Raw genomic sequence first — 23,066 nt, 5'->3', positions numbered from 1 at the left:
GGTGCTCAGAACTGGACAAAATACTCCAGTTGAGGCTGAACCAATGTTATATATAGATTTATCATAACTCCCTTGCTATTGCACTGATTTATTAAGCTCAGGTTCCCATATGCTTTATTAACCACTTTCTCAATCTATCCTGCCACCTTCAATGATTCATGCACATATACTCCAGGCCCCTCTGCTCCTGAACCCCGTTTAGAATTGTATCCTTTATTTCATATTGCCTCTCTTCGTTCTTCCTACCAGAATGAATCACTTCACACTCCTCTACATCAACTTCCATCTGCCACTTGTCTGCCATTCTACCAGCCTGTCCAGGTCCTTTTGAAGTTTATCACTATCCCCCTCGCAATTCACAATACTTCCAAGTTTTATGTCATCTCTAAATTCTGGACTTGTGCCAAGAAACTCAAGCAAGTTAGTTAAATACGAATTGACATTAACAAATCTGTGCTGACTTTCCTTAATTAATCCACATTTGTCCAAATCCCTGTTAACTTTGCCCCAAATTATTGTTTCTAAAAGCTTCCCCACCACCGAGGTTAAACTGACTAGCCTGTAATTCCTGGGTTTATCCTTGTACTTTTTTTCTTGAACAAGTGTGTAACATTTGTCAAAAACAAAAACAGAATTACCTGGAAAAACTCAGCAGGTCTGGCAGCATTGGCGGAGAAGAAAAGAGTTGACGTTTCGAGTCCTCATGACCCTTCAGAACTGAGTGAAGTTAGGAGAGGGGTGAAATGTAAGCTGGTTTAAGGTTGGCGGGTGGGGGGGGGAGAGAAGTTGTTGGGGGGTGGGGGTGGTTGTAGGGACAAGCAAGCAATGGTAGGAGCAGATAATCAAAACATGTCACAGACAACAGGAACAAAGAGGTGTTAAAGGTGGTGATATTATCTAAGAAAATGTGCTAATTAAGAATGGATGGCAGGACACTCAAGGTACAGCTCTAGTAGGGGTGGGGTGGAAAGACTGACAGGGTATTATAGTTATAGATTTAAAAATAATGGAAATAGGTGGGAAAAGAAAAATCTATATAAATTGTTGGAAAAAACAAAAGGGAGGGGGATGAAACGGAAAGGGGGTGGGGATGGGGGAGGGAGTTTAAGACCTAAAGTTGTAACATTTGTCATTCTCCAGTCTTCTGGTACTACTTCTGTATCTAAGGAGGATTGGAAGATTATAACCAATGCCACTGTAATTTCCACCCTGACTTCTCTGTGTCCTTGAATGCATCTCATCTCGTGCAGGTGACTTATCATCATTTAGTACAGCCAGCCAATCTGTTTGGGCTTGTAATGCAATCTGTTCTCTATGTATCATCTGACTTTGTAGTCAGGTGACCTCTGCAGATGGGGCAGTCTTTGTAAGCAGCCATCTTGAGATGGGTTCAATAAAGACCTCTCACTGAGACAAACACTGAGAAGCTCCGCAGTCCTTAAACATGAAATGTGGTGTCTGGAAGTGGAGATAAAACAGAAATTTAAAAATCCTAGAAAGGTTACAGAGAAGACACAGCTCAAAAGTACACAAATATTCAAATCTACAAAGAGCTGCTGGAAAAGGCCAAGGAAAAGCAACAGGTACCGTAGGCTGCAAGTAAGATACTGAGTGAGTTAATATGGCTGTTGTAAGCTTCCCCCTCCCAGCTCCTGTCGAAATGAAAGATATGTGGCTCATTTGGCAGTTTTTCCATTTGCAATGGCAAAACTACGAGCTAGCAACAGATTTCATTAACAAGCCGGAACCTATAAGAGTAACCATATTTCTAACACTGTTGGGGAGGGACTGCTACAATTTGTATACCACCCTAAATCTTCTCGATGAAAAAAGAAAACAGACAAAGATTTTAAAAGCCTTGAATGAATGCTTTGAACTCTGAGTGAGTGTTACTTATGAACGCTATGTATTCAACACTAGAGCTCAAAGTGAAACAGAACCACAGATTAGTATGTGACTGCGTTAATACAGCTTGCAGAATCATGTGAATTAGGACAACTAAAAAATGAAGCTTATTAAAGATAGATTAGTCTCGGTGAGAGAAAGTCTACTGAAACATGAGAAACTGATACTCAAGAAAGCGATAGGCATGTGCAGCACAAAGAAGCTGTAAAACATCAGCCAGAGCATATGCGTGGCAGAGCTGACCAGGCGATAGATTAGGCTCAGACACATTCCAGGTCGAAAGTGCAGAGTAATCGCAGACAAAGGGCAGGTTGCAACTACTGTGGTCGACATCACGCTAAGGAAAAGGAGGATTGCCAAGCGTGGGGAAAGCAGTGTTTTAACTGCAAGAAGCTGAATCATTTCACGCGCCAGTGGCCATCTGTAAAGGCTTGCTTTGCTTCTTTCTAGCCAAACACGAGAGATATCAGCAGTACAGTCTGAAGCACTATACGCCATACAACAGGTTGGTTCTGTCAGGTCTTTAGGTGATAAATGGTTTGTGACTGTTATAATGATGACTGCAGAAGGAGAGTATCAAGTGCAGAGAAGTGTCAGATAGACACTGGTGTGTCATACTACATAATGACCTTCACAGTCCTATGCGAAGTAGTTCAACATGGGGATCCAAAAATGAAGCCCTCGAAAGTAAGGTTGAGGCTATATGATGGCACGATACTCATACCGAGAGGACAAATTAGTCTGAGAGCCCCGTGCAATGGCAAGAAGGAAGATCTGGAGTTCCAGATCACAGATGGGGCACAACGTCATTTCAGCTGAAGCAAGTCTAAAGCTTGGACTGGTAACCCTGAATGTGCCAACAAAGGTTTACAATGTGTCACAGCACACAAAACCATTAACTGCTGAACAGATCCTAGAGAGTACAAAGATGTGTTTATAGGATTGGGATGTCTACCGGGAGAATATGATCTAGAAGTAGATGAGCGTGTAAGACCGGTTCAGCACCTGCCTCGAAGAGGCCCAGCTGCCCTCAAGTTAAGCCTAAAAGACAAGATAGAACAGCTAGAAAAGAGGGCAGTAATTTAAAAAAAAAAATGACAACTCCTACAGACTGGATTAGCAGAATGGTAGGAATGAAACAGCCTGGAGAGTATTGTTAGACCCAAAAGATCTAAATAAAGCACTGAAGAGACCACACTACCCCATGCCAACCATCGAAGGGATTTTGCCACAACTTGCCAAGGCAAGGATCTTTACTACCCTACATGCGAAGGATGGTTACTGGCAAGTGAAGCTGGATGAAAGCAGCAGCTTTCTAATGACATTCGGGATGCCATTCGGGAGATGCAGATGGTTGAGCATGCTGTTTGGCATTTCCACAACTCCAGAAGAGTAACAATGCAGACAACATGAAGATAGTCAGTGATCTTCCCAGAGTGGAAGCTATAGTGGATGATGAGCTAGTCTATGGATGTGGCGACACAATGGACGAAGCCATAGCCAACCATGATCAGAATTTAATATGACTGCTAGAGAGAGCTCACCAGATGAACCTGAAGCTGAACAAGAAAAAACTGCAATTGAAGATGCGTGAAGTCAAGTTCATAGGTCATATACTAACAGCAAAAGGTCTTCACCCAGATCCTGACAAGTTGAGAGCTGTAGCAGCGATGCAGCGACCAACAGATCTGAAAACAGTGCAATGATTTGTTGGATTCATGAACTGTATAGCAAAATTTTTGCCTAATTTGTTGCCGGAGTGTGAACCATTAAGCAAGCTCAATGCCAAAGAAGTGCAGTGGTACTGGGGAACAGCAAGAAGCAGCGTTCACTAAAATCAAACAACTAATGACGTCAACACCAGAGCTGAAGTACTATAGTGTCAATGAAGAAGTCACCTTGCAGTGTGATGCCAGCAAGACAACCTGGGAACAACCCTAATGCAACAAGGACAACCAGTCGCATTTACATTCAGGGCACTAACGCAAATGGACCGACACTACGCACAGATTGAGGAAGAGTGCCTGGCTGTTGTTTTTGTTTGTGAACATTTTCATCAATACCTGCTTGGGGGAGACAAAGTAACAGTGGAGTCCAATCATAAGCCACTTCAAAGCATTTTTCTCAAACTGCTACTATCCGCTCCAAAGCGTCTGCAAAGAATGTTACTTCGTTTACAAAGATATCATCTGGACATGACATACAAGCACATCACTGACATGGTGTCGAGAACAGCGCTCCCCATGAAGAAAGTTGAGGATGCAACAACAAAACGTGAAATCTTCCAGATTCAACGGGAAGCAGCAGCTCGACATGATCTGGAAGCCACCAACCCAGCAGACAGTGAATCGCGCCTTGCTCAAATCAAGTGAATTACACCTCACAATGCAACTCTCCAAGCACTACAAGATGTAGTGATGAAAGGATGGCCTGACAGCATCAAGGACACACCTGTGGGCACTAGCATATTGAGCATACGATACAGAGATGAATTGAGAGCTCAAGATGGCATCTTGTGCAAAGGAAATAGAGTCATCATCCCTAAGGAGATGAGAGGAGAGATGCTGAAGCACATTCATGCAAGACTTCAAGGATCTAAAGTGAGTCTGAGGAAAACAAGAGAAGTATTCCACAGGCCAAACATGAACAATGAAAGTAAAGACCACATAGGCCAGTGTGATGCGTGTAACAAGTACCAAGCTAAACAGGCTAGAGAGCTGTTGATGACGTCCCAGACAGGCCATGGATGAAGCTGGGCGTAGACCTCTTCACTATAGCAAGAATTGATTATCTTGTCATTGTAAATTACTGGAAGTCAGACCAGCTGACTTCAACACAGAAACACTAGAATACCTGAAAGCACACTTCAGTCTTGTGGCATTCCAGACATTGATGAGTTACAATAGTCCTCAGTTCACAAGTAAAGGACTCAGTCGTTTCACAAAGGATTGGGAAATTCAACATTCTGCACTATCCCCAGTTAGATGGAAAGGCTGAGGTGGCAGTAAAAATCGCCAAAGGACTTGTCAAGAAATCGAGCAAATCTAGCACAGACATATACAAAGCAATCCTTGAGTGGTAAAATACACTGACTGAAGACATGGAAAGTAGTTGAATCCAAAGACTAATGTCATGCCACATGCAAACTACTCTTCCAATAACAAAAAAAGCCACTGAAGCCAGAAATAGTGGCAGTCCCTAGTGAAAAAATCAAGGTGAATCAGCAGAAAGCCAATTTCAGTTTGATAAGACTGCCAAACCATTACCAGAGCTAAGCATTGGATAGCCAGTCAGGGTACAAACCTTCAATGCTCTCAATAGGAGTCAGCCTATGTGAAAACTTGGGACATGCAGACAAATTGTCACTTCCACCACGTACGATCGCGGTGACCAGCAATGTACCGGCGCAACCGCAGGCATATATGCACAACTACCAAAGCTGTTCCTTCACAGCAATTGGCCAGTCAAGAAGAAGGAATCTCACCAATTGTACGGAGTGCAGAACTACCATCAATCTCAGAGGTCCACGTGTCCCCAACAACCGCAATGGAACAAAATTAGGGGTTGTCATTTTAGGCCAGAGATGAGGAGAAATTTTTTTGAGGGTTGTGTGACTTTGGAAGGCAGTGGAGGTGGGTATATTGAATATTTTTAAGGCGGAGGTAGATAAATTTTTGTTAGGCAAGGGTTAGATGGGAATCTGGAATTCGACACACAAACAGATCAGCCATGATCTTAATGAATGACAGAGCAGACTCGAGGAGCCAAGTGGCCTACTGCTGTTCCTATTTCGTAGGTTCTTAACAACAATTACCAAGGCAACAAGTGCCATGGACACACTCTCCGAACAAGGAATATCATCCAGACGAACAGCCAATGGCAATACACACACATACCATTAAGAGACCTGCACAATTTAAAGACTGTATGCAATGCAAGTGCAGAGACTGACTAGCAGAACAAACAGTTGTTAATGCATGATAACAGTGGGTGTATAGTGGGTAACTTGTGTAACTCATTTATACATGATCGTGCATGCAAATTTGTCTTTTGTTCACTAGGAAAAGGGGGATGTTTGCATTTTTCTTCGTTTTGAAAAGGGGGGTGTTTGGGTTTGAAATACAATCAATTCTACATGCCCCATCTGGCTTTCCGTATTCAGATGACCTCTGCATGAGGTAGTCTCTATAAGCAGTCATCTTGAGACGGGATCGATAAAGATCTCTCACTGAGACAGACACTGAGAAGCTCTGCTGTCTTTAAACATGAAACACTATCTAATACCCTCACTTCATCGATTTTTAACCCACCCAGTGTCTCCGCTACCACCTCTTTCACTATGATTTGGGCAGCATCATCTTCCTTGGTAAAGGCAGATACAAGGTACTCATTTAGTACTTCAGCCATGGCCCCAGCTTCCATGCATAAATTCCCTTTAAGGTCCCTAAATGGCTCCATTACTCCTTTTGCCACCCTTTTACTATTTATATGCCTGTAGAAGACTTTTGGATTCCCTTTTATGTTAAACTGCTAGTCTCTTCTCATACTCCTCCTTTGCCTCTCTTATTTGCTTTTCCACTTTCCCCTCTGAACTTTCTCTGTTCAGCCTGGTTCTCAATTGTATTATCGACCTGACATCTGTCATATGAACCCATTTGTTGCTTCATCTTACTTTCTATCTCTTTCATTAGCCAGGGAGCTCTGGATTTGTTTGCCCTACCTTTCCCCCTTGTGAAATATACCTTGACTGTATCCAAACCATCTCCTCTTTAAAGGCAGCCCATTGCTCTGATACATTTGCTTGGAATGCTGGGCTGATTTTCAAACTGCTGAGGATGCCTGTGTTGTACCTTTGACTGCCACTAATTGGTGAGCGGTAACAAAAACATTATGCAGGTGGAAAAAAAAAGCCCATGATCAATGCAACTATTGGTCACTTCATTCTGGTCATTCCAGCAAAAAGACTTACTAGTGAAGTGTGGGTCAGGAAGTTAAGATAAACACTCTTCTCCTGTCTGGTTTCACTCACTTGAGAGGATCGGAGTGGAATTTTCCAGATTTCTTCCCCACTTTTTGGATATTTTTGTCCCTCTTAGGAGATTACATGACTATTGGGAAGTAAGGAGTGTCTAGTCACGATACTCCAGGCATCATGAATGTGGGGCAGATTTGACAGTCTGTGTCTTCCATTTGTATATGTTTGTAAATTTAACCCTTGAAGTTACTGGATCATTCTGGTAAGCCTACTCTACCCTTCCTCCAAGACCAATACATCCTTCCTCCAGCACTGTGCCCAGAACATCAAACCACCAAATCTGAATAGAAACTTTAAATTAAAATACTATATTATCTTGAACCTATCTATCCTTGCGAACTACCACTCCATTTCTAATGTCCCTTTCTTCTCCAAGGCCCTTGAGCATGTTGTCATCTTTTTGTTTCCATCTTTCCCTCAACTTCATTTTCAAATGTATTCAGTCAACCTTTGCCCCTCAGAGCACAAACTGCTGCATCTTCCTTACGTGCGTGCTGGAATATCTTTGCAGATAGGGGTTCAGCTGTCATGTGTATGCTGATGACCCTTGCCTCCTAACCTTCCACTGTCTGTATGCTACCAGGCTACTTGCTCATCATCTAGTCTCGGATGAGCCATAACTTTCTCCAGCTAACTATTAGTGAGGTCAAAGCTAAGGTCGTTGTCCTACCAAGACCTCTTGCCACCAGTTCCATCCCCTCCCTGTCCACTTGGCAAGGACCAGGCAGTTTCCACCTTCAATACCCAAGCCAATCCCAAAGTATGATTTTACTCCATATCCTCAACATCACAAAGACCACCCTATTTAATCTCTGTGACCTCACCCACCTTCAATCCCTACCTCAACCCACCTGCCATTGAAACCTTCATTTAAGCTTTTCTTATCTCCATACTTAATTGCACCAATGCTCACCTGACTGGCCTTGCATCCTCCATGCTCTCTAAACTTCAGTTCATCCAAAGTTCCACTGTCTGTTCCATTGCCCCATTTTAGCTGGCATATATTAACACCCCGACCCCCCAACAATTCAATTAAAATTCTGCCCCTTCAATTTAAATGCCTCTATGACCATGCCCCTCTTTATCTCTCGTGTAGTTTACCTAGAAAAAAAGGAGCATTGCATTTTATTTCCCATTTTAAAAATCTTGTGTGGTATGGTCTAAAGTAAAATAATTGGAATGATTGTACTGCTGTTTGCAAAAAGTTTAAATAGAGAGAGCACTCTCTAATGTCTGTCTGAGGATTCTCTAGGAGTTTTTGATAGAAGGGGCATCACTCAGCCACAGTCTCAAATGGATCTTGATATTGAATATTTTCCTTGTAATATAATCCAGTCTTCCTTTTAACACTTAATAATCTGTATCTTCTGCAGCCATCTTGATCATATAGTAACATAGTTTTTATGGTGACTGTAATCAGTATTGTAGAAATCATAGTGTTTATTTTCTTTCCTGTGTGCTGGTTTCTATGCATATTTTTTCTTCCAATAAAGTTTGTGTGTCTTGTTTCAGGGCTTGCAGGGTTTGCACGCCTCTGCCCAGGAGACCAGTATGAGGTGAGGAAATATTTTAAACAGAAGATTTTTTTTTAACTCAAACCAACCTCAAAGATTCTAAATACTTTCCTTTAACCGCATTAAGCAAAGTATCACCCATTCTGACATGGTATGTTTTTAGGCAGTGTTTGCAAGATGTTGACATATCATTACATGGGTGGTGAAAGTTCTTCTTTTATTACATTTTAAGATTAATGTGTCCTGCAATCCTCCTGTAGTTTGGGGCATTCACATTGAGTTCTTTAACTTCCTGATTCCCAAAACCATGTGGTAACAGTTTTCCTAACTCTCAGAATTGTCGTCCTCCTCCTCAACGGAAGATGCTGACTATTTGCTGCTGTATGGCTCCACTGGTCACCCATTAGTAGCACACCTCACCCTAGGGGCTGTTATTCTTGTGTGAGCTTTCAGCAGGCTATTCAGACAGGAAGTGTAAGCCTGATCCTGCCCTTGACCAATGTCCACATGTGCACTCGCTTCCAGCCGAGGATCACCAGGCAATGATCGTGAACCATAGAATGAGGGAAAATTCATGGCACAGAAGAAGGCCATTCATCTCATTGTGTTCGTGCTGGCTGAAAAAGAGCTATCCAAACTAATCCCACCTTTCCAGCTCTTGATCTTATAGCCTTGTAGGTTATGGCACCTTAAGTGCATAACTGAGTTTTTTAAATGTGATGAGGGTTTCTGCCTCTATCACCCTTTCAAGCAGTGAGTTCCAGGCACCACCACCCTCTGAAAAGCTTCTCATCGAGCTCCCCTCTAACCCTTCTCCCAATTACTTTAAACCTATGCCCCAGGTTATTGACCATCCTAATAAGGGAAATAGGTCCTTCCTATCCACTCCATTCAGGCCCCTCATAATTTAATGCACTTCAATTAAATCTCCCCTCAGCTTCCCCTTTTCCAAAGAAAACAACCTCCACCTATTCAATCTTTCCTCATAGCTGCAGTTCTCCATTCTTGCCAACAGCCTCATAAATCTCCTTTGTACCCTCAGGTGCGGTCACCTCCTTCTTGTAAAGGGGTGCCCAGACTGTATGCAGTACTCCAGCTGTGGCCCGAATGGTGTTTTATTCAATTCTAGCATAACCACCTTGCTCTTATTCACCATGCCTTGACCACTTTATCGACCCGTCCTGCTACCTTCGGAGATCTTATGGACCTGCATTCCAAGGTCGCTCTGTTCCTCTACACTTCTCAGAATCCTCACTTTTATTGTGCATTCCCTCACCTTGTTTGTCCTCCCCAAATGCATCACCTCAGACTTCTCCAGATGGAATTTCATTTGCTACTTTACTGTTCCTTTGACCAGTCCACTGATAACTTCCTGCTCTCTGCAGAGCCATTGGGGAATTTGCTTGAAAGAACAGTGGAGCAGAGTTTCCATTTTTATTCTGAACAACTGTGAATACATGAGCTGTTTGGTAATGGTGCACTGTGAGACAAATGGCTGAAAATTGTAAAATGTATTTAGAGTGGAAGATTCTAAGTAACCAATGTCGTAATATTACTGCAGTAGAAATATCCAGATGTTGCTGTCTGACCACAGCGTCGCTGTAAATTTTGATCTGAAAGGGAGTAGAGGGATGAATACACATGATGAATCATAAATCCATCTAACATCTCTTGCCAGATATTCATGAAATATGGTCGCCAGCGGTGGAAGTTGAAAGGTCGCATTGAAGCAAATGGGAAGCAAGTGTGGGATGGTGAGGAGATGGTATTTCAGCCTCTTGTTACAGAGTTCCTCTCAATCAAGGTAAGGAATTCAGGGTCACTCATGAACAGCAATGTTCATTTCCCACCTTTCAGTTAATACAATTCATTAAATAAAATCAGTTTGTGGAGAGTGGCTACATTTGGTGTTCTCAGATAATGCAAGGAGACACTCTACATAACTTTGTTTACTTAACATGTTCCTGTTTACAAAGAAAAGCTCTCCAGCACGAGGTCAGTTTATGCTAAGATCTCTCTCAAATTAACTATTGTGAGAAGTGACTCTGCAGCCTTTATTGCCACAGACTGCCAGACTTAAAAAGCTGAATCCTGAGGCCAAAATTCAAGCCTCTGACCATCAATCTTGGCTGTACTAAAAATAAAATCCTTTTAAGCCAAAGCTGAAGTGTAAACAAAGACTGGAAGATAAAATTCTTCTTTTCTGTTCCCGCCCTCCTCTCTGCTACAATGTTTCTCACAAGAATGTCCATCATCTCCTGTCCCTCTAAGGCCTCATGCACTGCTCCCTCTGACTGTCCAGCTGAACTTACCATAGGGACAACTGCAATTGCTAATCTGCATGTTTCCATTCTATGCACAGCTCTTTGTACAATACTGTGCTAGCCCATGCCAAACTGTTTGGTTCCGTTCCAGATCTTAAAATGGTCTTGGTGATTGTGATGGTTTTTGTCTGGACCATATGGATAGAGAGAGATGCAGTAATGGGAGGTTAGTACCAAGATATATAGGTGCTTGTTGACCTGTGGTGTTCATAAATCGCGTTGTCAAACTTGGGCTCTGCGTAAATGCAAATAATTAAAAACTGTTGCACAGGATGAAAATTGTTCTGAGTTTACAGTATGCCCACTAGACTCGATGGGGAAAAAGTCACCCAGTATTTTGTACATCTCACCGTAGTTGCTTACAGCATGATGGTAGGCTCCTTTTTTTTTGAAGGCTTTGACTTCTTGCTGGGGTAACGGTCTCACAGGGCAGAATTTTACGGCAGCGGGATTTTACGTTCCCGCTGAAGTCAGTGGGGTTTAGAATGGCTCGCTGCATTTTACGGCCCCATCCCCGCCAAAACGGGGCTGTAAAATTCTGCCCACATACACTAATTGTTTGTCATTGCAACACCCAAGTGCCCATTCGTCATATGTGAGCCCTAATGGTGAGAGTTGTCAGACTGTTCAATTGCAGGCATCATAGCTGAACCTGATCCTGTACTAATTAACTTAACCAGGAAAGGTCAAGGGAATTGGGGGCATCACGAGGTAGTAAAGAGAATGGGAATTCTTGCTGATCATTCCCACCTTCCCCCCCACCCCATTAATCCCAGGACACAGGCAAAATGTAGCATTGCCACTTTATCTGAGATGGCTTGACCCAGACAGGGAATTGAGCCTGGAACTTTCCTGTCCTGTGTCTCCGATATCCACAGGCTAAACTCACTGGCCTGTCAGTGAAGCCAGGTCCAGTGAGATTTAAAATGGAGCAGAATGATGGCTATCTTGGATTTTAGTAAATTTAGCAACCCTTTAAAATCAGACAGCACCTCAGAATCTGAGGATTGGCTGTCAAGCTACTCATTTTCTGATAGTCTGTAATGGCCTGAGAAGGCAAGCCAAAAATAAATCTGTATTTTGACTCTGCTCCTCTTTCCAATGGAGGACAAAGAAAAGGTTTTTTTTAAAGATGCAAGAAGGAATATTTGAGATTAGGGAGGGAAGAAATTTCAGGAGCAGATCTTAATCTGGGTTTCTGCAATGGTTGAGTCATTCTTTTGGCCTACTACAGCTTCAAAAATACTCTGCATTGCAGTGCTTTTGTCTATGTGTTAACATAGTGAACAAAACAGCACTTAAAGCAGCAGCAGCAATATGGAATGCTTCATCCATAATGTGGAAGGCATTAGTGCATGACATCTTTGGTCTTGATAAGAACTGTTCTGGAAAGCTGACTTCAATCAATTCATTCTTGCAGGTAACAGAGCTGAAAAGCCTGGCGAATCACGTCATAGTTGGCAACGTCTCCTGTGAAACAAAAGATTTGTTTGCAGCCCTGCCTCAGTCTGTCGCTGTGGATATCAATGACCTGGGAACTATTAAACTCAGCCTAGAGGTCATTTGGAAGTAAGTCTTTCATAGTCTAAAACCCGGATGAGATTAGTCTTTGTAGTATATTCATGGTACGGAAAATGCTTTGTCCGCAGCAAGAACTTGTAAGAATATTAGATAATCAAAGGACTACTTTCATCTGGTTACAATGGATCTTTCACATGCAATCTGCTACAAGTTCTGCTGTGATTTTTACAAGAAGTGTGTCATTCAGAATTATTGCACAATTGCAGAGGACCCACTTAGCTCAAGCCCTTTTATTAAGAGTGCACTCCTTGTTTTATGCAGTTTTCAACAGAATTATACATATTTATCAGCAAGTCAACAAAAATCTTGCAGAACATACAAAAAAAAGGAAAAATCCAGATGCACTTCCAGACCTACACTGTGCTGCACGGTGCAATCTGTGCACGTCATTAAATGCCCCCCCGCCCACCCCACCACCAGTCATACAACACCTTGAGATGTAATAAAAAGCCTTGCCCTACCACCCCTTCCCTCAGAAAATCAAGCAAGCTCCAGCAGACTGCAGTGATTGGTTCCCCTACTCTTGCCAGCCCACCTACCTTCTATGACGTGAGAGTTTCCACCCTAAGGAAATTTTCCTGCTATATTTTGTGCATTCACTGCTAAATTTTCATTGACTGTACACACTGGCCACTTATTCCAGAGGTTGGCAACTCTCTGTGGAAAAGAAGTAACATCCTGACATTTGGCATAACTGTTATGGCTTGTACTGATGCCCCTTAGTTCTGCCCTGCCTTATCAAACTCTAGTAACTTAATCCGCATTGACAGAATCCAATTCCTTCATAATTTTAAGTACTTCAATCTCAACTCTTTGAAGCCTACACTTTTCCAAGGAAAAAAAGACTAATTTCTTCAAACCTATCCTGCTAACTAAGGGCACTTGAACTAGGGGCTGAGGGTCTTTAATTAATTGGGCGGCCCTCCTTCGAACCTTTTCCAGTATGATCCTCTATCTCACCATACAAGGGGACCAAAACCATACATACCTGTATCTAAACAAGGTAAGAATAGGACTTTTAGTTTTATAGTTAATTGTCCTCCGTGTGCATCCTAACAGCATGTGTACACTCACAACAGTACTGTTTATCTATTATCTACATGATGAGCAGTTCCAATAAGAGTAGGGCTAAAAGTCCTGAAACTTGTCAAAGCAAGAGAATAGTAAACCTTTCAGCTCACTGAGGTCAAGATTATTATGCAGTATTCTGTGATCAAATCCCAGTTAAGGATTAAAAAGAAAAACAGAAAACGCTGAAAACTCTCAGGTCAGACAGCCTCCATGGAGAAAGAATGAGTTAATGTTTCTGGTTAATGACCTTTCATCAGAACTGAAAATTTAACTCCCCACGATCATCTCCAACCTACTGTTTCCAGCATTTTCTGTTTTTATTTAATGCTTCCAGCACCTGCAATATTTTGTTTGGGCCCAATTAATGATTGTTCTTCAATAAATTGGGGTTTTACTCAAGGGTGGCCCATGAGCTTTACTCGAGATTTTCTTGGTGCCCTTCTTGGATGCTGGTTTTCGTTCATCAGGCATTTTCAGAAGCAATTTCAGACACAGGTGCAGAATATGTTGGTTATCTTTAGTGGGTTTTGTTTTGTTCTAAAGGGGCTTAAATCAACTGACCACAAAGTCCTAGCACCAGCAGGCTCTGGCGGTGCATGAAGGGAAAAAGAACAGAGTAATTTTGAGTAAGGAGCTATTCAAATGTTACTATACATAAACGTCAAGATTATCAGAGACATTGTTTAAATCCCAGTGCCAACAACAGGAATAAATGAATTTACATGTAATATTCTTCTCTTCTCATGTCTTGCCAGGATATAGTTCTGTGGTTGCCAGTTGCCACCCTCTATCTCAAGCAACTGGCTGTCCATTTATGAACTTTGATGCAGAGTGCAGGTAGACTATTTGACTGCAGGACCCATCATTTCTGGCCCTAATCCCGTCCAAGCTGCCACACTTTCCAGCAGGAATATTGATTAATTTTGAGAGGGAGCCCTGCCTGACTGCTGATCCTGCCCCTCACCCCTAAACTAGGAGTCCTTAGGCCTGCTGCCTTTCCCCTGTTGGTCCTGGTTCATATCAGTTCACCAAATGCAGACTTGGGATTGAACCTAGGACTTTACTCTCCCATTCACTTCTTAACTAGGTAAATTTGCTGTGTGATCAAGGAAGCAATAGTCTGTTACATAGTTAAACTTGGTGAACATCAGTCGGCTGATAAAGTTGTCCACTTAGGAATGACATGGGTGTGGCTTTGGGGAGTTCTAATCTCACTAAAACTTAATTGTCTAAGTACAGTGGAAAATGGGATCTGTGCACAGCACGGTTTTATTGCCTTGCTTTCCTGAGATGGAATATCTCTGCTGTTAATTTTTTCAGTCATTGTGCTTCTCCCTAGTTAGCATTGGATTAGCCCCCATCCACAATTAGATTGGATCTTGAATGAGGGTTGGTTGCTAAAGTGTTTTAAGATTTGGGAATTGTGGCCTGAAGACCCTGTAATATGAATAGAACAAGAACTACAGGTTTTAGCTTCTTTCTGCTGCCTGGGTGATTTTAAGCAATACAGAAGCAGATAGCTCTTTGTTTCCTTCAAAAGGTCTCCAATGCTCCCTCTTCCTGCATTGATGACTATATTGATGCTCATCCGATCTCACATCGTTAAATAAAAAGCTTTGAAGCAAACACTTGACTCCAAACAAGCCCCCCTTTTGCAAGTAACTTTCCATCCCCTTACACAAATAGTTTAGATTATATATATTATTCACTTTTGCCCTTCCTAACAACACTGTTGGTGTACCGACACATGCACTCCAGCAGTTCAGGAAAGTGGCTCACCATGATCTTTTCAAAGGCAATTGGGGATGGGCAGTGAATGCTGGTCTAGCCAGCGACACCCACTTCCCATGTAAGAATTTTTTTTAAATGCTGTTTGTTACCTTCTTTCAGTGTTTTTATATTCAAGCCCTGTCCGATACTGTCTGCATCACAGGGCTGCAGTTCCTTCAGTTCTCTAGGTGCAGGGTCAATGTAAGGATTTGTGTTTTGTTTGAGTAATGAAACTCTGCATTCCGCCCCCCCCCCCCCCCCCCCCAGGCTGTTGGGGTTTGTGTCAATTGTTTATGGTGAGGTGGTGCTTTCCTTCACTCTGTTGGGTGGGAAAGGATGCTGAGGCAGTAGGACGGACGTTTTACCACAAGACAGAGAGGGGGGAATATCCATGTCCTGATGGTCAATACTTATACACTTTGCTGGTGATCTTATAAAAAGTAAGAGAACAGGCTGATCAATGAATGAATCCGAATGTTAGATTGCCAACCAAAGAGGAGATCACTTGGCACTGATGCTGAATTTTGGTGCCAGTGAGGACGTTTGTTTATTTGAATGTTCATCTGTTGTATCAGCTTTTAATTTGGAATCTTTAACCAAACTGAAGTAGTCTTTAGTGTTTGGAGTTAATATTCCATATGTAAGTTCCCCACACACACTACTGTTGCTTTGGAATTTCAATTTTTGATGCAGGAATTGGATTCTAGAATTAATAATGCAGCTAATTGATTAGATTTTTGTTGGCCAAAGATATTAAGGAAAATGGGGCAAAGGTGGGTATGTGGAGTTAGGTTACAAGATCAGTCATGATCTCATTGAATGGTGGCAAAACAAGCTTGAGGAGCTGAGTGGCCTGTTTCTGTTTCTATGTTCTTATGGTAAGTTGTGTAAATCTTGTACAAAATAAAAACAGAATTACCTGGAAAAACTCAGCAAGTCTGGCAGCATCGGCGGAGAAGAAATCAGTCAACGTTTCGAGCCCTCATGGCCCTTCAGCAGAACTGAAGCATAGTTTCAACAAGGGAGAAATATAAATTGGTTTAAGGTGGGTGGGGGGGAAGAGACACATTGAGGGTGTGGTGTGAGCAGATAATCAAAAGATGTCAGAGACAAAAGGGTCAAAGAGGTGTTGAAGGTGGTGGTCTTTGTCTGAGAAAAGTGCTAATTAAGAATGCAAGACAGGATATTCAAAGTACAGCTCTAGTGGGGGTGGGGTGGAAAGACTGAAGGTTTTAGTTTTAGATTTAAAAATAATGGAAATAGGTGGGGAAAGAAGAATCTATATAAATTATTGAAAAAAAAGGGCGGGTGGGGGAGGGAAAGAAACGGGGTGGGGATGGGGGGAGGGGGAGTTTAAGATCTAAAGTTGTTGAATTCAATATTCAGCCCAGAAGGCTGTAAAGTGCCTAGTCGGAAGATGAGGTGCTGTTCCTCCAGTTTGCGTTGGGCTTCACTGGAACAATGCAGCAAGCCAAGGACAGACAGACGGTGTTAATTATAACTATGTTAGCCAATGCTGTTGGGTTAATGTAAAATTAATTAATAAAGGTGGCACTTTCAAATGATGTAATTCAGGGTGGGTCTCCGGACCACTAACCATGTGATCGGCTTCCCAGTTTCATCAATACCTAGGTGACGAACTTCCACGCTTGCCTAAATTTATGTTTGTCTTTCCGACTGTGTAAATCTTGTGGTTAGTTAGATCCCAATGTGTGACATAAGTTGTTGTTGAAAAACAAAAAAAAAAATCATCCTTTAATCAGCACAAGTCTAATCCCTTTCTCCCAAGTATGTAATGCTGGTGTTACAGATCATTCAGAGTTTGTATTTGACCTAGTTTTGCACAGTTCAATGGCCAATCCGAGGGGGTATGCTAGAAACCAATTCATTTGTAACGGTTGTTAGCTGGAGAGCTAAGGTCACTTTCAGAAGAACTTTCCAAATCTTGATGAGTGCACTGAGGTCAGTGTTAGGCAATCAAATCCCAATCTCTGCATGCACTTTTGTATCATATTTGAATTCGAGCTTTCTATTAGCCAAAGATTACTGAAGTAATCAGAGTGCTGAAAATATGACTTTAGTGAACATTGCAGAATAACAAAATATTCAGCATAGTTCTCAACTTTTTAACATGAACTTAACACCTTGCAGTTTAAATGCTGTGATTGTCATCAACCTCTTGGGCCTCTTGTGAGGACGTGACTAATTTTTCTTTTTGCTTATGGTTGTGTTGGGGTCAGCTGATGTATTTTTGTCCATGCATAATTCCTGACTTCCCCTCAAGTCATTTTTTTTTAGGAGTTTGATTAATCAAGCTTGACAAGTTCTAGACAAAGATCTGCTTAAAATATGATTAGAAATTTGCACGTCCCACCATGAACGTAGCAAGAAATAAGTAATATTCCCTAACCACCATGCTGTTTACACTATTAAATTCATTATTCTGCAAGCCAACATAGTGGCTGGAATTCCCTTCAAAAGGTGCAAGTTTGAATGTCACATTCAGAATCACCTTCTTTCAATGTACTAGTTTCCTCAGTGCCTCAGTGTGTAGATGTTTTCCCTCATGTAACTGAGCTGTTCAGACCAGAAAAGTTGCAGTTCAACCCATGGTCCGTGCTAAATTTAGGGTGAGCTTAGCTAAAGCAGTATCTAAAGTGTCCTAGTTGGCCTACGTCTTCCCTGGGTGAGGGAGGATGGGGAGCAGAATTGGCAGTCCATGCAGGATAGAGGGTAAGTGTGCACCCGGTTGTGTGTGCGCTTTCAGGACGAAGTAAGAAAAGAGAAGCAAGGCCTTCCTTTATATTACACACTCTGTAAAATATTGAAAGAGATTATTAAGTAAGAGAGACTTTGATTTATGTGGCACCTTTCACAATTTCACAATGTCCCAAAGCACCTCACAGCCAATGAAGTACTTTTAAAGTGTATTCACTGTTGTAATGTAGGGAAACATGGCAGCCAGTTTGTGCATGGTAAGACCCTTGAACCTGCAATGGAATAAATGACCAATTAAACTGTTTAGTGATGTGGTTTGAGGGATACATATTGGCCTGGGTACTGGGGGAGGGGCTCCCAAACTCTTCGGATCTCTGGAGACAGCAAACAGGGCCTCAGTTTATCACTTTGTCTAAAAGGCAGCACTTGGGACAACAGAGCGCTCCCTCAGTATCGTAGTGGAACTTGAACCCACTCCAAGGCTACACTACATGTACTGACTCCAACCCCCTTCCTTCCCCCATCAATGCTATTGCTACAGGATTATTTTTCTGCATCTTTCAATATAATTTAACACTACCCAGCAATAAGTACTGGTGAAAAAAATTTGTGTTTATGTCAAATACCTGTACTAATCTCAGAGCAGCTTACCATGCACTGAATCTCAAATTTAGAATGTGTGGAAAATATCTTGGCAAGCCAGTCATTCCATTGTATGTTGAAGTGCCAGCAGTGCCTGTGTATCATGTCTTATTTAGCTCATGTAATCTCTTTCAGTCCATTCGACAAAGATGATCAAACGACTGCTGCAAGCACTGTCAACAAAGTGCCCACTGTGAATAAGCGATTCTCCACCTACAACCAAAGTCCGCCAGATACCCCATCCCTGCGGGAACAGGCCTTTTATGTAAGTCTTTCTGGGGGTTTACTTGTATGTGGTGCTGCTGTGTATTCTGTCATGGGTGCCCTGAATGTACGGACACTTTGTGGAACTGCCCAGACCGGTATATTTCTTGAAATGTGAGAAGTGCTTTCCCTGACCATACCTTTTGCGATTCAAGCTGCAGGTAAAGCAAGTCATGTTTGGTACAACCCAGTTGCTCTGTTATTTTAATTTTACAATCTGAAGATTGGTGCCTTGGTTCAGATTTGACTTTGTTTGATTTACCAGTGGGCAGCTTGGCATTAATATGGACCTGCTGTTTGCCTGCACTGTTTGAAAATGAGAGAGTGTGCACACTTATGGAAGGGAAGAGAGAGTGCTATCCCCATGTATGCTGCACACAGTAAAATCATTGGTTATCCTTTATAAACATGTTTACAATTTCACTGCACCTCGGGCACAGAGAACCTTTCACTCTGGCTGTATGGCTTGCACATTCTTAGCACCAAGTTGTCATAGTGACAGAGGAACCAAGGAGGGAGTGAAAAAAGGCAGGCTGGCTGGCTAACAAAGGGAAACTAGTATGGGAGAGGGGAGACACAAGAGAACGCTACATTCTGACTGAAGCTGTTAATAAATTAGAACACTCAGGTCTACTTGTGCAGCCAAAGGCACAAAGATGTGTAATTCAGTAGGTAGTTAACCTTGTGTTTCCCAACTGCAATCACAAATTATAATTCTCTGTATTTAATGAGTAATTTAAATTGTACAGTTGTCATTTTTTTCCTAGTCTCAGTACCAAAGCTGTACTCTCACCAGTTAATGCTAGAAAATTAACCTCTGTTGAAAGTCTTCAGTATCGGAGGACTGAAATTGAACATCCTGGTTCCATTTTACAAATTCCTGAGTGATAGAAAGTAGGCAACTAAGGAGCTATGTTTGCTATGAATGTGTTGATACTATTGATGGACAGGAATGTTCCTTCATGTACTGCTTTCTGGAAGGTGCAAGGTGATTAAATATCTGCAAGCTGATGGCTGTGACACAGTGGCCTCTGTGTGCATGCTTATTTTTATTGGAAAGTAGGGCCTAATCCATTTCCCCATCCTCCTCCTCCTCCCATTTGCTTTGTTTCTAGACATCATTTGAGAATGTTTAGTTTGTTAATTTGCTTTAATTTGAGTTTGTGAAGTAATTGTTTTGTTTAGGTCCCTCCAAGGAACAGTCTGCTTCCTTTGTTCAGATATGTTCAGCTTTCTGAATATTGCATTTAGTCTGGTAGTTTGCATGTGATGATTAGGTAATGGTCAGTCTGTGGGTCTGTTGGGTGGAGCATGTCCTCAAATAAACCAGTCAAATGACTACACATTACAAAAACAGAAACAGAAATACCTGGAAAAACTCAGCTGGTCTGGCAGCATCGGCGGAGGAGAGCACAGTTGACGTTTCGAGTCCTCATGACCCTTCAACTTCAACAGAAGTCGAAGGGTCATGAGGACTCGAAACGTCAACTGTGCTCTCCTCCGCCGATGCTGCCAGACCAGCTGAGTTTTTCCAGGTATTTCTGTTTTTGTTTTGGATTTCCAGCATCCGCAGTTTTTTGCTTTTAATGACTACACGTTGTTGCTTATTATCTTGTTGCCCTTCTCCTGCTTTCCTAAACGTATCGCTGGATGATGATTGGGAACCCTTATCCCAGCCTGGTGGCACTGACACCGATGGTAACACCCTCCTCCACTGCCCCACTTTTGATCAGCTGCTCCCAACAGGCCAGATTGCACCCAGGTTTTTTCTAAGCTGTCTGACTCAGTCAGTCATTGGTTAAACTTGCTGAACCACCACAGAAGCCCATTTAACACCTCTGGAAATGTACTTGTCATGTTTAAATGGGAAAAGAGCTCTCTTCAGTTCTTGTAACTAGGTTGTGATAGATATTAGGATTTGCAGTATTTTAAATCAATTTTTAAAATTCATTCATGGGATATGGACATCGCTGGCAAAGACAGCATATGTTGCCCAATCCTGGCTGCTCTTGAGAAAGTACTGCTGAGCTGCCTTCTTGACAACTGAGTGACTTGCTAGGCCACATCAGAGGGCAGTTAGAGTCAACCATATAGCTGTAGGCCTGGAGTCGCATGTAGGCCAGATCAGGTAAGGATGGCAGATTTCCTTCTCTGAAGGATGTTAGGGAGAAAGCTGCATCTGTTGACACTGCAACAATGGGGAGAGTACGTCCCATACCGGCTGACCCTGGAAACTGCTATGGAGGTAGACGACATAGGATTAGACAAAACTGTACCTCTCTATATGTTCATTCAGGATTTTGTCTGAGTGGAAAATCTAGACTTTTAACTTCTCCTCATATTCCCTTTGAGCGTGACATCCCGCAAAAGATCCTAAAATCAACCCTTATGGCATTCAACTGGCCTGCCAATCATATTTTGCATATGTTTATCTACCAAGTAAATAATGAACATCTGCAAGCTTCAGAGCATAACTTTGGTTCACTGCATATATTTCCAGTCTCCAAATTTGCCTTAACACTTGTTATAAAACAAATATTGAGGCAAACTTTTAGATGAAGGATTAACTTCTAACTCTTGACACCACTTTGATTGTGTCACTGCCTTCGTTGCACATGTGCACAATTTGCACATGCTCAAATAAGGCTTTCAAGCAGTGTCAGGAGTCAGTGTTCCCAAATAGTGACCTTAAATGTACAGGGCAACAATTAAAGTCCCCTTTTGGCTGATTATCAGCATATGTTATTACTCAGCCCCTGATAGCTTCTGTTCCATTGCTTTTGTTCACCGCATCACAGATTCGTTCACCTAAGTTAATGCCTCACCAATACTGTTGCAAAACTATACTGCAGCACGAACTCACTCATGGCAGCAATATCAATTTAAAATCTTCACTCTAGGGGTCCTGATCATGCACCAATACACTGGATGCAGAGTTACTCTTCTAATTCCCTATCAGAACCAGTCTTTTGTACACTTTCTTGCATCCAGTTATAGGGCAGAGAGCCAGTTTGTCCTTTTGCCCAGACACACTGTGGTAGGTGGGAAAGAGGGTCCTAACAAAGCATGTGGACTTGCAACCTGAAATGCTTCATTCATGATTTAATTGTAGAATAAATCATCTTCATTTACTGTTTCCACTTAAAGAATCCTTTGCATCCATTGACAGGAAAGCGCAGTTAGTCCTTTACAGACTCATTTCAAGAGGTTTTTGCTGAGAGAGAATCAGAATTATTAATGCAATGATGTCTCCTTCCTAGGGCCTGCCATCATAAGGTATAGTCTTTGTAAGTCCTGACAGTTACTGGCCAAGACTAGTGCTGCAATAGGATTGTTGTCACGATGTGTCATTAGGTTGGGCATAATCTTGTTTCCTATCATCCCTGTGCCTACAGTGTAGTATCTAGAATGGAGCTGCTTTGTAGCCACTAATCTGCATCTCAAATTTTTTAATTCCTCCTTTTTTGCAGCATTTCAGATATTAGTAATCATTCAGCAGGGAGACTGTTACCAATTAAGCTCTGCTAAGGATGCACAATGGAGAGAATTGGGGAGGGGGTCCAATTCTTTTAATGATTCAGAATGGTCTAACCTGTTCACAATTACAAATGTCCAGCAGAAGTAAGAACAAAGTTGACCGCGCAAGCCAGTTGCAGTCCTGACAAAGGCATAGTTAAGAGTCTAGTCGGTAAGTTCTTGGACTGGTACAATTTGGTTGACCCTTGGATGTCTGGTGTAATATGAAAAGATCACAGCAGACTCAGTTGCCATCCTCCCTTTTGGATGGAGCGTGGGTCTGTGTCTGTTTCCATAATGGAAAAGGAATCCTTTCAAAGAGAAACCCAAAAAGCTGTTCCAGGTTCATCTTTCCTTGGCTGGTGGAGTCACTACTAAAAATGAACAATGCTGCCCACTGTTGATAATTATCTTGTTCAAGCCCTGCACTGTCTTTGGAATGTGGAACTGTTTCAAGGCTTTAGACAATTGGTGGTTAGCAACTGCCTACTGGGCATTGCAAGCAAATGGGCATTTTTTTTCTGATTATGGCCCTGTGAAAGGCCTTGCAACTTTTTACAATGTTAAAGGCACTGTAGCAAAATGCATGTTATTATTACGATGGCGTGACTGACTATGGTGCCCCTTGAGAGTCTCTGGAGACAGACCAATGTGCTGTGTGTGGAAGCTTGGTGTGTCATTTTTTTATGATATTGCAGCGATTATTTACTGAAGATTAGCTGGCTT

The 23,066-nt window shown here is 42.1% G+C and overlaps 1 protein-coding gene across 3 annotated transcripts in view; it reads left to right on the top strand.

Annotated features, from left to right (window-relative positions):
- ripor1 (RHO family interacting cell polarization regulator 1) overlaps positions 1 to 23,066 on the top strand; it is a 207,758-nt gene that overhangs the window by 148,146 nt on the left and 36,546 nt on the right. For all 3 annotated transcript variants that reach the window (XM_078544186.1, XM_078544184.1, XM_078544185.1), the window contains exons 9-12: positions 8,453 to 8,496; positions 10,133 to 10,258; positions 12,199 to 12,347; positions 18,696 to 18,825. In XM_078544186.1, coding sequence (XP_078400312.1) covers positions 8,453 to 8,496; positions 10,133 to 10,258; positions 12,199 to 12,347; positions 18,696 to 18,825 — 449 coding nt within the window. The remainder of the gene's footprint in view (positions 1 to 8,452; positions 8,497 to 10,132; positions 10,259 to 12,198; positions 12,348 to 18,695; positions 18,826 to 23,066) is intronic.

The sequence above is a fragment of the Cetorhinus maximus genome, chromosome 6 (genome assembly GCF_964194155.1).
Source record: "Cetorhinus maximus chromosome 6, sCetMax3.hap1.1, whole genome shotgun sequence".
NCBI lineage: Eukaryota > Metazoa > Chordata > Chondrichthyes > Lamniformes > Cetorhinidae > Cetorhinus > Cetorhinus maximus.
Note: the sequence above shows the minus strand (reverse complement) of the source record. Positions and strands in the feature narration are given on the sequence as shown.